Source organism: Gavialis gangeticus, unplaced genomic scaffold, assembly GCF_001723915.1.
Source record: "Gavialis gangeticus isolate Ggan-Ray unplaced genomic scaffold, GavGan_comp1, whole genome shotgun sequence".
In the NCBI taxonomy this organism is placed as follows: Eukaryota; Metazoa; Chordata; order Crocodylia; family Gavialidae; genus Gavialis; species Gavialis gangeticus.
Window position 1 is genome coordinate 20,948,539 of NW_017729014.1, and position 14,985 is coordinate 20,963,523.

At 56.5% G+C, this 14,985-nt stretch overlaps 1 protein-coding gene across 6 annotated transcripts in view; it reads right to left on the minus strand.

Moving 5' to 3' along the window:
• The window catches only part of ARHGEF10L (Rho guanine nucleotide exchange factor 10 like), a 148,083-nt gene that overhangs the window by 95,591 nt on the left and 37,507 nt on the right, over window positions 1-14,985 (minus strand). For all 6 annotated transcript variants that reach the window (XM_019511929.1, XM_019511927.1, XM_019511930.1 and 3 more), the window contains 3 exons: window positions 7,086-7,177; window positions 5,800-5,883; window positions 1,426-1,595 (listed from right to left, as the gene is read on the minus strand). In XM_019511929.1, the coding sequence (XP_019367474.1) occupies window positions 1,426-1,595; window positions 5,800-5,883; window positions 7,086-7,177 (346 nt within the window). The remainder of the gene's footprint in view (window positions 1-1,425; window positions 1,596-5,799; window positions 5,884-7,085; window positions 7,178-14,985) is intronic.

Here is a 14,985-nt window from a genome sequence, read left to right on the forward strand (position 1 = left end):
GGCAAATTCCTTGGTGCCATGCGGGGCTGAGAAAGCAGGGGAAGAGGGTGGAGGGGAGGACGTTCCCAGAAAAGTGGCTGGAAGCTGTGCTCAGCAAGCCGTCAGCTCCTGCCCTGGGCGCCGTGAGGCACAACCCAGCGTGTGCAGCAAAGCAGAGGACGGAGGCGAGTGCAAGCAGCAGCCTGAGTGCATGCAGGGGCAGGGGGAAAATGTGGGCTCGTGCTGTATGCAGGGTTCAAGGCAGGATCTCTCAGCTGCAGGCCAGAGTACCCCACAATCATGCTTCTGGAGAGGGTCAGGGTCCATGCTCCTCTCCTTTCCCAAAACCTCACCTGCCCCCTCCAAGAAACCAGCATGCCAGACCCAAGAGAGCCGATGCACTGGTCAGTGCAAGGGAGCATCTCGTCCCGGGGGACCGTGCCCAACAGCTTTCCTGGGGGTGTCTGCAATGCACCAGACACAGCCCCGAGGGGCCTAGGAGTGCTTTGAAGGATGCCGGGCCCACAGCAAGAGAAGTGGCACCAGCCGGTCGGTTCAAGGAGTTTTGCAGGGACCAGCCACGAAGCAAAGACCACCAGACACCAAGCCCCTGGGACATCCCCTCCCCACAGCTGCACGGGTAGGATAGTTGCCACCCCGCTGCCATGGACTGCCCAGGCACACGGGCACCTCTGTGGGCCTCGAGCCCTGCAGCCAGCTGGACCCAATTGCCATCACCCTGGACGGCTGGAGCTGGCCGCACCGCGGAGGGGCCGAGAGCTCCCACAAGGCAGCAGGGGACATGCCAGCAAGCCTCCATCCCTTAGGAAGTGCAGCTCAGCCATCTGCCCTGCCAGACCCTCCGTTAAATCAGGGACAGCAGTGGCCTCCTCAAAACCAACTCATTTTCTATCCCAGTTCAGTTTGTCTGGACTAGTGTTTAACACGTGCACGCACAACGCCCACCCACCCCCCACCAATCAAGCCATTTCCTCCCAGATAACAATCCATCTGCTCAGAAAACAATGCTCTTTTATTCAGAAGACCTCAGCACCCTGGGAAACCTGGGTTCATTCCCCAGCTTTGCCTCTGGCCTGCTGGGGGACCGAGGACAAAGCTGGGGAAAGAACCTGGGGGTCCTAGTCCATAATTGCTTCCCGTCTCTGGGATGCTGCGGAGCTCCCAAAACCTCATCCCCCTACATGCACAGGGGTTGCTGGAGCTGCAGGGACCCAAAGCCAGGCTAGAAAGCACCTCAATTCCCAAGCCAACACAGCTCAATACAGCCAAGGTAATCCAAGCCCCCCGTTGCGCTGCTCCAAGTTGGGCGGTCGATGCCCCCACCCCTTGCCCACGAAGGATAGCTGTCACACAGGGGCTGATAAGCCATTTTGCCCTTCCTGTCCCAACCCCATCCAGGGCAGGGGCATGCTACCCGCTTGTTACCTTTGGCTGGAAGGATGCTTTTAGCTTGGCAGGCCCGGCCTCGGGTTTGATCTCTTCGCTGGAGTCTTCGCTGTAGCTCTCGAACTCGCTGGAGCTCCAGCCTAGATCCTGGGCGTCCCGCTGCCCCTCCTCCCGATGCACGTCCTCGTAAATCAGGTTTCTGTCTGTCCCTGGAGGGGGAGAGACCACGGCACCATTGGCAAAGGCATGCAGGGAGACATTTCATCAGGCACTCTCTGCATGGATGCAGTTCAACACTATGGGCATGTCTACACGTGCATGAATGCACTTTAGTTAATGCGCATTAAAATCTAGTACCTATATTGCAAGGTACTTGGGAAATGTGTACTAGCCTGCCTTAATAAGCATGAACTAAAGTGCATGCTTTTTTAAGTGATGCTTAATGTGCATGAGCCTATTTTAATGCACATTAAGTTTTTACATGATGCTTTATTGCGCATTAAAATAGGCTAATGCACATTAAAGTGCATGTGTAGATGCATCCTAAATGCCTCAGTGTCTCTGCCTCCCGCACCCCCCACATCTGGCTACAGAGCTCCCACTGGGACCGACCAACGGCCAGGCTCACACTACACTCCTTTCCCTTGGGAGACAAACTCCAGACCTAGGACAGACTCCTGGTCTATGGGTACAGACACTGGCAAATCATGCCCAGGCAAAACCAAAGAGAATCTCCTAACCACCGTTAAAAGGATCTGTGGACTCAGGATTGATATGTAGTGTAGGGGAACAGCCCTGCAGGCAGCAGGGGTGGAGGGGAAAGAAGTGGAGGGGAACAAACTGGTCCAGTGGTCTTTTCTTGCCTGTCCATGCCAGCACCTGCAGGGCTTACATTAAGGCAGGGGGACGGGCTGAAGCAGGTAGGTTGTCCTCTTAACACCCATGCCTCAAGCAGCCACACAACATACCCCAAGGATGGACCAGGGTGGGAGTGATTTGCACCCAAAAAGGCTCCCGAGTTTCCTAGACAGGCCATCCAGGCCTCCATGCCAAAAGGGAGCAGTAAGAAACTTGATGAGAGAGGCAGGTGTGCATAATGGGGGTTAGGCCCAGGTAGGACGGTCCCCCCTATACATGCAGAGAGCTCACCAGGAGCAATGCTGAAGGCTGCACAAAGAAACAAAACCAAGGGTCCCCCCCACACAAACGATGATAGCTGCACAGCTGCAGGATGCCGTGCTGTGCCGCGGGAGCGGGCGTGTGCGCTCGACAGCAGAGGGCACTCCACCGCCACAATTAAGCAGATTCGTTCTCTTCTTGGGGTGGAAAAGGTGTAGCTACTGCAGATGGAGCCTAATAAGTGATGATAAGTCCGCAGAGCCCCAGGCGGGGAAGCCTCTTGGCCAGGGGGAGGAGGCAGGAAAAGCATCGTTTCCATCTCGGGAGAGGCGTATCATTATCATTATTATTATTAATTATCATGATGAGACCATTGTGACGGGAGGGAGATGCCACTGCACTGAGTGCTCTACCAGCAAATCAGTAAAAAATACTCCCCCGGCCCAAAGACGTTGCAAGCTCAATAGAGCAGCCAGACAAAGGAAGGCTGCTTATCCCGCCTTTACAAACAGCAAGTGGAAGCCCAGAGGCCAGTTAACATGGGAAAAGGCCGAGATGACAGGTATTACAACTTACGGCTGAGTCCTGACCACCCGGCCTGGGCAACACTGGGCAGTCCCTCTACAACGAGTGACACCGAATGCACTGGTTTAAACTATCAGTGTTTTGTGCAGGTTGAACTCCAGCGACCGGGACCACGCTGCACCGGGGATTATGCAGACAGGACAAAAAACGCCCCAAATTACTGCAGCATCACACATGCCAGGGTCAGCTGAGTGCAACTTCCAGCAGCAAAGACACTGCCAGGTGCACGGGCTCCTTGCGCTCAGGGTCCTTCACCTCCATTAGGGTCTTGAGAGCGGGCTCCACCATGCGGGAGAGGAGGAGAGATGGATGAAGACCAAAATGGGCATCAGGCCTGACGTGCATCCAATACAACATGCTCCCTGTACTCTGGGATAATGTTGGGCTCTCTGTTTTCTAGCTTAAGGGAAACAGCTGGGCTTTTTCCACTGCTGGAACATCTGTGCCAGGGGCTAGGGAGGGACCCGGCCTCCGTCTGCAGCCCGGCAGGAGGAAGAGATGCGCTGGAAGGAATGTGGGCAGACAGGAATGCTAAGCTGACGTCCAGCACCGGTTTGCAGTCACCGGACTATTTTTAAATGCAGATAAACAACTCCCTAAAAGATTTGGGAAGGTATCCGGTGCAGCCGGACACAGAGGCACAAAGAAAGAGCAGCCATGATAGCCTTCCCACCCACAGAGCCTCACGCTGGAGGGGCAAAGCCAGCACCTAGGGGCCTTTACTGAGACTGGAGCCGTACCGTACAAGACCCGTGCCAAACACAGGCTGCCCCCCACACCTGAACAGACAAAAGCTGCAATATTATATTATCGCTCCTTTGACAACCAAGGCATGAGGCACAAAAGTTAGGTAACTTGCCCAAGACCACCCAGAGCATCTGTGGCAGAGCCCAGAAGCGAACGCAAATCTCTACAATCTCATCCACATGCCTCACTAGACCCTAAGGTGAGTACAGGTGCCCCAGGTGCCAGCCTCTTGGGACCCAGACGCCCCTTACAGCCAGGTATGTAGAGCAAGCTGGCACGAGAGGCGTCCCAAGAATGGCTCTCATCCAGCCTCTGCCAGTTTAGCTCAAGCTTTTGTGAAGACAAGCCAGCTTTGGGCCAGCGGCATTTGGACAAGAAGAGGATGCACGTGCCAAATGAGGGAGCTCTGGGTGGCGGAGGGGCCTACAGAGCAGCTTGCTGGACGGCAAGCTGCGTGCAACGATTTGAGGACGGGGTATAACTACGCGGCTCTGAGCATCTGGTGCGGGCTGCCTGAGAAACGCCCCCTCTTCCCGCAGCAAGTGCTGTTTAACCAGAGGCAGAAGATCCTGTATCAGCGAGTTCAGTGGTGCAGAGACTCAGGGTGGCTCTTCGGGCCGGGGGAGCGGCAGGGCGAATTCCTGTTAGCAGGAGACAAGACGCACCTGGAAACCAAAGAGGGAGATCTGCAAGGTCAGCTCCAGCTCAGCAGCTGATGGGGGACCATCCGACGCCAAAATCTTTACAGCACGAGCAGCTGGTTAGCCCACATCCATCCCCGGCTTGCTCTGTGAGCTTAACGAGACGAGGCTGGGCAGGGAGGACGGCGCTAACCTGGGGAGGGGCCTATGGAGCCGTCCGACAAGCTGTCTCCCTGCCCCTGCCTGGGAGCAGACCCGCTGGAGCCTCTCGGAGCTGGGGGTCCTCAGGATGCGAGCAAGGGGGACAGCATGCATGTGAAGGGCATCTCGACCTGTGCAAGCCAGAAGTGCTGAGGGTGCATTTCCTCTCCCTCTCGCCTTTCAGCTCTCAGCCAGCTGCAGGTCCCAGCACCAGTGCCAAGCCCTGCTTCCACCTTCACCTCGCAGACTCATCCCAGCCTCACCACCGCTGGATGATGCTCTGAGCGGTGGTGGCAAAGGCCTGGGAGCCATCTGCACCCGGAGCGAGACAGCGCTGGACCCACGATCCTGGAAAATCCCTTTTGAGGGTGGGATGGGACTGTAGTGTCATGGCTCGTCTTAGCAAATCAGCCCCCGTCCACTGTCGCCCACTCCAAGACCAGGCATCCTCCATCCTTGCAGCCGTTCCTCGCCCCCAGGCCACGTACACAATCCAGAGTGCCCCTACGCCGCGGATGGGCTCCAGCTGGGTCCATCCAGCTCCTGCTGGTTGCTGGTACAGACCCAGTGCTGCATTATATTAATGGCATGGAAAAGCCGGTGGCTCCATCCCACACGCATCTCTCCGAAGTAGTGCAGATCCCTAATGCCTTTTTCCACCTCCCATCCCCAGCCGACAGCCTCTTCCTCCAGAGTGAATCAGCACCTCTGGAGACCCTGAGGACTCCCTGGTCCAGCCGGGAGCAAGCCGGCCTGGCTTTGCACAAGTCCGAGCTATGCCAGCCTGCACCTGCTGCGGGCCTTGCCTCTGGAGGGACCGACCAGGCACCACGCAGGCTGAAGGAAGCCAACAGCGCTAAAGCAGAGTCTGAGGGAGAGGGGATGGGCTGGGAGTCAGGACCCCAGCAGAGATATGGGATCCTCTGAACACAAGACAAACCACTTCCCTTCCCTCTGCCGCCCTTTCCCCAGACGTAAGACATCACCTTTCCCACCTGGCAGCACCCTCATCAGGGCACCAAGACCCAGAGATATGGGACCATTTTAGTGATGAGAGGGTGGACAGGAGAAGGGGAGGGGGCACGTTGAGAAAGAGGGAGCATTTGGGGAGGTTTCATACCGTACTGATCCGAGTCCAGGTTTTCACAGGGGACGTCATCGTAGATCACATCTTCCTCCAGCGCCGGGAACTCAAAACGGTCGCCTAGAAGCAGGAGCAGAGGACATGCTAAGCCCACGCCGCCGGCAAAAGGAACCCATGTAACAGCTCCTTCTGCATCTGACTTGTCCTCCCAGCTGCCAGGAGCCTGCGCAGCGTGATGGGGAAGGCACCAGATGGGGAGTCAGGAGCCCCGACACCTGCTCCTGCCTCTGACAGCCGAGCTCTTTCACCTCCCTGTGACTCATCTCCCTCCCTTGTCCTGTTAGATCATCTGCCCCGGGGCAGGGACGGCCTCGCTGGGGCGTGCGCACCCAGGACGATGGAGATGGCTCAGCCTTGGTTGAACACCTGATTTTTCAGCGCGCTGCTCTTGGTGCTTTTTCAATGCCGGGGGGAACAGTATCTTGCTAACACTAAACGCAACCCTTGTGTCAGACCCCTCCGCAAGGATTACTCCAGCTCTGTATCTAGGTTTTACAGCTTGGCTCCGTCTCCTTTCTGATAAGCGGGAGGCTGGAGCTGCCAAGTCAGATGTGCTCAGGTCAGGGCCTTCCAACTCAGCAGAGAGAGATCAAGCCCCACGTGATCTACAGCCCCAAACTGCCCTAAATAGACTAAAATATTCAGGACTCATGGTAGAGGCGATATCTTTTATTAGACCAACTAGATTTTTGCACCCCAAAATGAATAACTAAATAAATAAATAAATAATTCTTGAATTCTTGCAAAAATCCAGTTGGTCTAATAACAGATATCACCTCAACCATGAGTCCTGAATGCTTTTTTCCTCTAGACCAATATGGCTACAACCTGGATACCCAAATAGAGACTAGCCTCTGGGCTCAGACCCTTCCCCATTTTCACCCACTGAGCCCTCAACACCTTCTTCCAGGCAAAGTAACATTGGGGTACGTTTGCTCCAACGTAACCGAGGGGTGGACAGCTACCTCCGGGAGAGCTGGTCATCTCTCCTCTCCAGATACCAGCATAAAGTACATCCAGTTGGGAAGTTAAATGGTATGAAGCATCTAGGCCCTGAGTCATTGCCCCACCCGCGAGTCCCAGTCCCAGAGATGCCCCATAGCCCTCCTATCCTGAGGACTGTTGCCTGTTTACCACCGGAGAAGAAGAGGATGGGAAAAGCCTTGCCAGCTCCCCTACGGATGCTAAGAAAGCAGCAGCTCCGTTTCAAGGAAGGTGCGGCGCTCTCCACCCATGAGCCCATGCAGGTATCTGGCCCCTACCTCGCCGGGAGCTTTTCCTCTTCCAGCTGAAGGTGCGGGTCCTCGACTGGGAGCTGCCCACCACATCTCCATTGCTGACCACCGAGAGGAGCCTGGAGCAGAAAAGCAAAGCACCGGGTCAGGCTGAGTTAGCAGGGGGCTGGGTGAAGATGGACAGGAGCAAATCCAGCAGCCTGAGGGCCTCTTCAGAGCAAGCGCCGCTCATGCAAGCGGTGCGGTAGCAGGGCAGGCCGGGCAGCAAGCATTGCCAGCTCCACCAGCATGCACAACCCACATGAGGGCACAGGTGCTGCACGCAGACTGCAGCCTGGGGGTACCCAACTGAAGGGGGAGCACCTTCTAGGTTGGTAGCAGGGAAGCACAGCAATGCAAATTCAGCACAGGCCACCTGACACCCTTGTTGTGAGCTTGGCCAGCTCATTAGCCCTGCAGTGGCTTCACTGTTACTGGTGCCCGAGCTGGCTTCCGCCTCCAGTGTAGACGCACCAGCTCCCCGCAAAGGTTAAATGAGCCTGTTCCTGCTTCCAGTGGAGAGCGTCGTTCCTTATGCTCAAGCATGCTCCAAAGGGCCTGGGTTCAAGCCCACTGATGGCCCTGGGGCAGCTTGTTACACACGTCCCCACATGCATGCTTGGCTCCTAGATGTGCCGCACCGGAGGCCTGGAGCTACACGGCAGATCTCGGCTGCGTGCCTGCCTCTACCACGCTGCCACCGCTGCTCCTGACAGACCCACGTGGCAGAAGTTTCCCTCCATTTGCCTAATTCCCTTCCCATTGCCCACCACCGTGTTGCTTTGCCTCCTTACCTCCTCCAATGCACTCTCTCCCCCCATGATAAATCGACCCTGTTCCTCTCCCACGGCTCATTAGCTCCTCGGGGCAGGGACCTGCCTGGGTCTCTTCCAAATTGAGTCTCACGCACCATCTTTATCCATGCTAGGTCTGTACAAATGTGCCACCGAGGCAGCCCCTGCCACCAAGCACTTGCCAGTCTCCTGTAAAGCTATTTCGCTTCAATGCGGGGAAGCTAATTTTCCAAGCTAGGCAGGAAAGGTCTGAGCATATGCTTCAGATAGGGCCAAGAAAGCAGGTCTCATTTATGGCCAGGAGCCACCACGGTGGCCATACATCATGCCTCATGGAGGATGGATACCAGCTAAGGCACCGCACCGGCACTCAGAAGAACCGGGTTTTGGTCTCCGTCCTAACATAGCGTGAGTGCAAGGCCAAAAACTAGGCACAAACCCCATTCCTTATAAGACTGCCACTTGCATTCGCTACCCTCCAGAAGACTCGGCTCTAGGCCCTGGCAGGGCATGCCAGCTGCAACCGTACATTTGCCAAGCACACCAACCAGCACAACAGGGCTTGAGAGTGTTTTAAGGGTCTGTGCAAGTCCCATTAGCGCTCAAAGGGGAGCCAGGTTTGAAATCTCGCCTACTGGAGAGGGTTGAGGCCGGGATGAACAGAGACCGTGTGAGAAAAGCGATGAGATGACACAGGGGTTGATGGTGCCCGGGGGACCCTGCATCCTCCCAGCCTTCCTCAGGGAGAGATCCTCTCCCCCAGCCCTGCAGGAACCCGACTCAGCCAGGCAGATCTATCCTGGGGGAAGAGTCAAGGCTCCCTTCAGCTATGAAGCATCACAGCTGCACGATGTCGTGACTTTCTGCGGTCCTACAGCAAGCTCAGAAGCCAGTCGGCATTGCTCTCCGTAGGAGCGGATGGAAGGGCTCAATTCCCCATCATGGTGCAAGCACAAAACCAGAGGGGACGTCCACCGCATCGCCTTATGTCCCCGGCTCATGTGCTGGGTCTGGGGGGACCCCGGGGGACCCGAGGCAGTCAGGCCGCACCTGTCCGGGGGGCTAGCCCCCGCCGGCGGGGGGATGGGCAGGCAGCAGTGCACCAGCACCTGCTCCTGTGCAGGCTGAGAGCTCCCTGTCCGCCCCAGGGGTGGGTCTGTCCTGCACGGGAGACCCATGCAGCTCATATAGCTGAGGAGCCGGTCTGAAGTCACCGAGCTCCCTCCTTTGAGCCTGGCGCCCTGGCTGGAGCAATGAGTGGGGGCGTCTTCCTTCAGAGAGGGAAAGACTGAGACCTACACGTGCCCGGCTGCTCCCCTCTCCCTCCCTTGCTCGCCCCAAATTTCTGCTATAGGCACGATAGGCCTGCAAGTGTGGGGCTCAGTCTTCTCCATGCCTCCCTTGAAGACCCTGGTAAGTGAGCAAGGAGCTAGTCCTGGCCCAGCCAGGGAAGGGCAGCTCAGGGTGGGCACCTGCTGTACCCCAGCATCCTGCTGCCCCCCTCCAGCAGCCCCCCCCCCACCTCTTGTACCTTTAAAGCCAAGCGCTCTGCTCCTCTCAGGAAAAACGCAGCAAGACCCCCCCTGACATCTTGTGGGACACCCCCAGCGCCCACCGCCCCCGCGGTCGCCCTCGCTCCTGCCGGGCGTGGAGGCGATGTCCTTGTAGCTCCAGGCAGCCGCTCCTCTGCCTGCCCAGCCCCGCCGGTTCCTCTCCCACGTCGAAGGCGCACAGCTGTGCTGACTGGGCGAGATCCCCGAGCCAGCGAGCTGAGCAAACTCGCTACCGCTTTCCTCTCCCCGGCCGCATCCTCCCTGCGTGTCGCAACGCCACCGGGACCACGGGGCATCGTCGCGCTGACACCCAGACCCGCTGCGCAGCCACTTCGCCTCCCTCCGCAGAGGTCTGCTCCCTCGTTAGGCTGCAACAGCACTTCTTGGCAGGAGGAGGGAGAGCAACACATTTGTGAGGATCGATGGAGCTGCTCAGGCAGGAGGCTCTGGAGACACCGGGACTGGAGAGAGGTGCCAGGATGCTGGCGTGCAGCCTCGCGGCTGCTCTACTTGGTGCTAACCCCAATTTGGGAGCAGACAGAAGGAGCCAGGACTCTGCAGGCCTAGGCTGAGCGACCCTGGGCAAGTCATTGCTCCTCTCCTCTCTGTACCTCTGCTTCTCTTTGCCCTCGGTGGGACACAGGTGCGTCAAGGGGAAACGCCGCAGCTCTGCCACCGTCTCAGAAACCGGGGACCTGTCCTCAGCAGGGACCTCGGGCACTACTGCAGTAACACCGACGCGTAAAGCACGTTCGACAGCAGCTTTCTCTCACCTGCCAAATCCCCACCTTGCTGCCCCATCCATATCCTGACACTCGCACTGCACCGGGGGAGCACTCCCGGCCCCCTTGGAAAGGAAAAGAAACACCGTGTTTTCCCGGGGTGGCATAACCACACGCTGCGTGCCCGCTTCGAACCAAAAACAAGGGCATGCAACTTCCTGAGCTGCATCTGCCAGGTGGTACAGGAAAGCGCTGCATGCCGAGCTGCCGAATCCTCCTCTCTCCACCACGCTCTGCAGCCTGATGCAGCTCATTTACGGCCTTAAATGCAGCCCCCGCCCCGGTACTGCTGTGAACGTCGATGAACGCTACAAACTAGGAATACTCTCTGAGCTCCTACACAGCTAGCGCTGCTTTTAAGAAACAAGACATTTGCCCACAACGGAAACTTAAATCTTTACAACAGCAGAAAGCAAATCCAGTGTCAGTCAAGGGCCATTTCACTCTGGTTGCCATTAGGGGTCAGGATTTAGGCACGATCTTCCCTCCCAAGCCAGACTCGCCTTTTTTGTACCTCTGACCCTCTTCCAGGAGCCCAATGCCCCACGGCTCAGAAAGGACCGCGTAGTCTGCAGGCCTGAAGCCCAGCAGATGCTCTTCTTGCACCTCCTGAAGGGAGAAATCCCTGTCCCCAGCATGCTAAAAGTCTGCGAGAGATCAGTGCTGAAGCCAAGCCTTGCAATTTAGACCCAGCCCTAGTAGGGACAGAATTAATGTGCTGTATAAGTGTCCCGAGAGAACAACATCCTGTGGGATGACTAACCTGGGTCTGAATCCAGGAGTCGCACCGCAGGTGTTAACCAGGAGAAGCGAAGCATGCTCCATGATGCTCCTTTCGCCCCTAGCCTCCAGCATTGCTGCCCACCACCCATCCAGCGCCAGGGTCGGCCTCGCCACGTGAAATGCAAGCGTTGAGGAAGATGAGGGAGAAGCTGGAAGGCGCCGACACGGGGAGAGCCCCAGAGGTGGGGGATACTGGCTGACTGGTGGGAAGAAAAGATACCTCCAAAACCAGCGAGCAGCCGAACTGTGTCCTGGGAGCACCCAGGCTCCTCTGATTTATTCCCAGCAGCGCCGATGGCGAGAAGGCAGAATAGCTACCCATCGTGCCCCACTTGCTCTGGCTGGGCTGGAAAGCAACAGAAATTCGCACATCTCTACACACCGCTGTGCCCAATGCCCAGCTGTGTAGACAGCCCTGCCAGCTGCCTCAGGGCAGCCAGCAGCACTCGCTGCATCTGTAGGGGCAGCAATATGCAAAACTAAGGGCATGGATATGGGCGTTTGAATCCTGCATGAAAGGAGCGAGCGGATAGCCCAAGCCACCTAAACCGAAGTCGTTTCACCTACACCGACGATGCAGAATCACCCTGGAAAAAAACCAGGGCTAAGAGCCCCACCAGTTTCTGCCACTTCTCTCTAACATGCCTCTTGCCAGGCTTCCTAATGGGCATCACGTGCCTGATCCTTCAGCTGTCCTGTGTATTATGCAGCCAGAGCCACGTGAAACACTATTTCTGTGCCAGCAGCTTTTTGCAGCAACACAAAGGGCAGGGATACGGCGACTGGGAAAGGAACCGCCTAGGAAGGCAGAGTGCTCAGGGGCAGGCTCGCAGATCCACGTCTCAAGCTGCCCAGCCCCTCTACCCCCCTACTTCTCTCCCCGGCTCCCAGAAGCAGGCCTTCATCCCCTGCTTTTGGCAGCATTTCCTGCTTCTCACGGCAGGAGCATGGGCTCCAAAACACAGGGGCATCAAAATGGAGCCTGTGCAGGAAGGACTGTGAATAAAGCCCACAAGCTGTATTTGCTTAATTGACTTCATCCTCACACAGTGCACTCGTTCCGCTGCAAAAACAAGCCAAATGTAGACCCAGCCCCTACCAACGGCACCACCAGCTCAAGGGAAAGGGGGTCTTTCAACACACATCACCCACCCCAGGGTGCAAGTCACAACTAGCAGCCCACCCTGAGGCCGATACACTCCAGGGTAACCACCAGCTACTGGTAAGTGCTAATGAGCTTGATCTAACTAGAGATGGGGCTGTCACTGCCTTGCGGCCACCAAGCAACTATCAGTCTGACGGTTAACGATGAAATGAAAGCAGCTAGCCAGTCTCACTTAAACAGGGACTGAGTGGAGGATCTCAATGCATTTTAAAGCGGCAGGCCAGAATTATTCCCATTCTAGAGATGAGGAAACTGAGACCCAAAGAAGGCTGCGGCCTGGGTTTCTCACAGGGGGTCAGGAACAGGGCATGGACTTCTCTCAACTCCTCCTTCTGACTCCATACTAGTCTCTCTGAGCAAATAAAAAGAGCCCTGACAAGGTGTCCTGACTCTTTTACAACTTCACAGCACAGAGGAGTGACAAGTTGCAGGGACACCCAAGAGATGGGGGTTTGCATAGAGGAAGGAGGGTCTGGCACCCTTCGAACCCAATTCCACCTTGAATTATTCGCGGTCACACAAGACATGCCACACCTGGCCTAGGGGGAAGGGGTTGACAAGGGGCAGACCCAACCTCACAGGTGTGTGCAGGAAACCCGGGGGACTCAACCTTGCCCAGGTTCCCCTGCCCCGCGGCAGTGTCTGCTCCAATTGCAAGCTACTCTGGGCAGAGATGCTCTGCCTCCACGCACGTTACAACACCACGGGGCCTTGACCTCAGGACTGCCGTACTACTCAGAGTGACAGATAATTTGTTCAGCCTTCCCTAACTGCAAAAGCTGCAGACAGACAGTATAAATAGCAGGGAGTAGGCGAGATCAAAAGCCTTCGGGCCCAGCAAGAGCAGGGTTATTCACAGCACAGGGCGAGGACTCTGGAGGGGCCCTTTGTGAGCATTTTTAGCATATGAAGCATTTGCTCACATGTTGCTTGATACTCGGCCAAAGGCCGAGAGCCTGTTCTCATGTGTGGGAACCCAAATAGCAGGGGGGGTGGGCAAATTAGTAACAGAAGGTTATATTTTGCAGGGGAGAGAGACCTAAAATGTACCATAAGATTCTTGCAGAGATGTAGCATCAAGTCAAGATGCAGTTGCTGCTCTGAGAGGGTCCCCATGATATTGGATCAGGAAATAGCCAGGCACAGAGCAGCTCTCCTGGCACATACCTGCAGGCAAAGCTATGGGAGAGATCCATGCATTCGCAGAGGCAAGGACCTCTCCTGGAGCATGCATTTCAAGCACATGCTCCAGCAGGATTTGCCCAGCTTCAGGCCTCTCCCAGCTCCCCTAAATGATGATCACCTTGGGATGGGGAAGGGCCCAGCTCTGGGGCTGTCAAAGAGGTGGTTAGGAGCAGATGGGGATGAGAAGGCAGGCTGCATTAACCCTGCCGAGAGCCGTGCTGAGGGGGGAGCAGAGATGAAGGCTGCAGACAGCTCTCAAGCAGGACCGGCGTGCGGTCGGATTTGGACCTGACCTCTGTGTAAGGCAGAGGTGGGGAAGGATCCCGGCCTGCCACGTATCATGTGCTTGGAGATCCTCCGGTGACAGACTACGCACAGTGCGTGCAAAGTATGCCTCCCCCTGCCACGCTCCCAGACACTGTACGTCTCCCTGCAGAGACCTGGTCCCTGAGGAACCGCGTCCAGCTTGATTTGAGACAGGCTCTCAAATGCAAAAGTCGTACTGCTGTGGGACCACCCCAGTCCCAAAGCTCAGGGGGATGTTGAGATAGGGAGGCCACTGTGCCACGTTACAGGGGACGAGGCTGGCTGGCTACAAGCTCTATAGGGCAGGGCCTTCTTCCTGCTCCAGAGCTGTACTCACCCAGCACAGAGAGACCCTGGCTCCTCTGTGCTACCCCTATGCAAATCAATTGTTATTATGCATTCATATTATTATCGAGGCAGCTGATCTGACTCAGTAAAACAGGTCCTATTATCAGGTGCCGTATTCATCGGTTGGTTTTTACTTCTATAAATGGAGATCAGGACCCTAAGGCCTCTTCTCCTGCAGAAGTGCATGAGGAAGGAAGGGCTGGAGCTTAGCCTGGAACAGAAAACCCTGCATTTTCCCCGTGCCAGCAAGACAGGCCACATGCAACTGTAAGAGCCGAGCAAGATGTGGAAGCCTAGGCTGAGGGCTTGCTGGAGAGGACAGGCAGCAGATAAAGCAGCTGATGTGATCTGGTTTAAGGACGGGGGGAAGTTTGGAGATGGTGGGAATTGCAAGTCCGGAGATGGGTAAAGCCCCAACTCTGCCACAGACTTTCTGGGTGACCTTGGACAAGTCACTTCATGTTCCTTTGCCTCCACCCCCTGTTTGTTAGGACCGTCCAGGGCAGGGACCGCCTCCTGTTCAGGTGGGTGCAGCACCCAGTACAAGGAGGTGCTGCCCTCCCTCCCTCCTGGAACAGTCATACCAAATACAACATATAGCAACACCCCATCCGGATACCGCAGTGAGGGATAAAAACCTGAATAGTACTGGAACCCTGGACACCTCCCGCCCCAACACCCATTATCCCAATGCAACTCCAGACGCAAACAGCTCCATTTCCAGCCGCTCCCTGCTGCAGATCCTCCAACCCAGACACCGAGCCTGGAGTTGGAGCCAAGTGGCAACACATGATGCAGCTTTAACGTGCCAGCCAAGAGCGGTGCGGCTGCCCCAGTGCCAAAGGCTGAGCTGGCCTGCACCAAGCAGCATGCAAAAAGCCTCAGCACCTGCCTCCAGGGCACTGCAATGGGTCTGGTACCTGCCATGTCACATCCAGAAGTGCTCTCTGTTACTGGGGAGGGGGAATATAT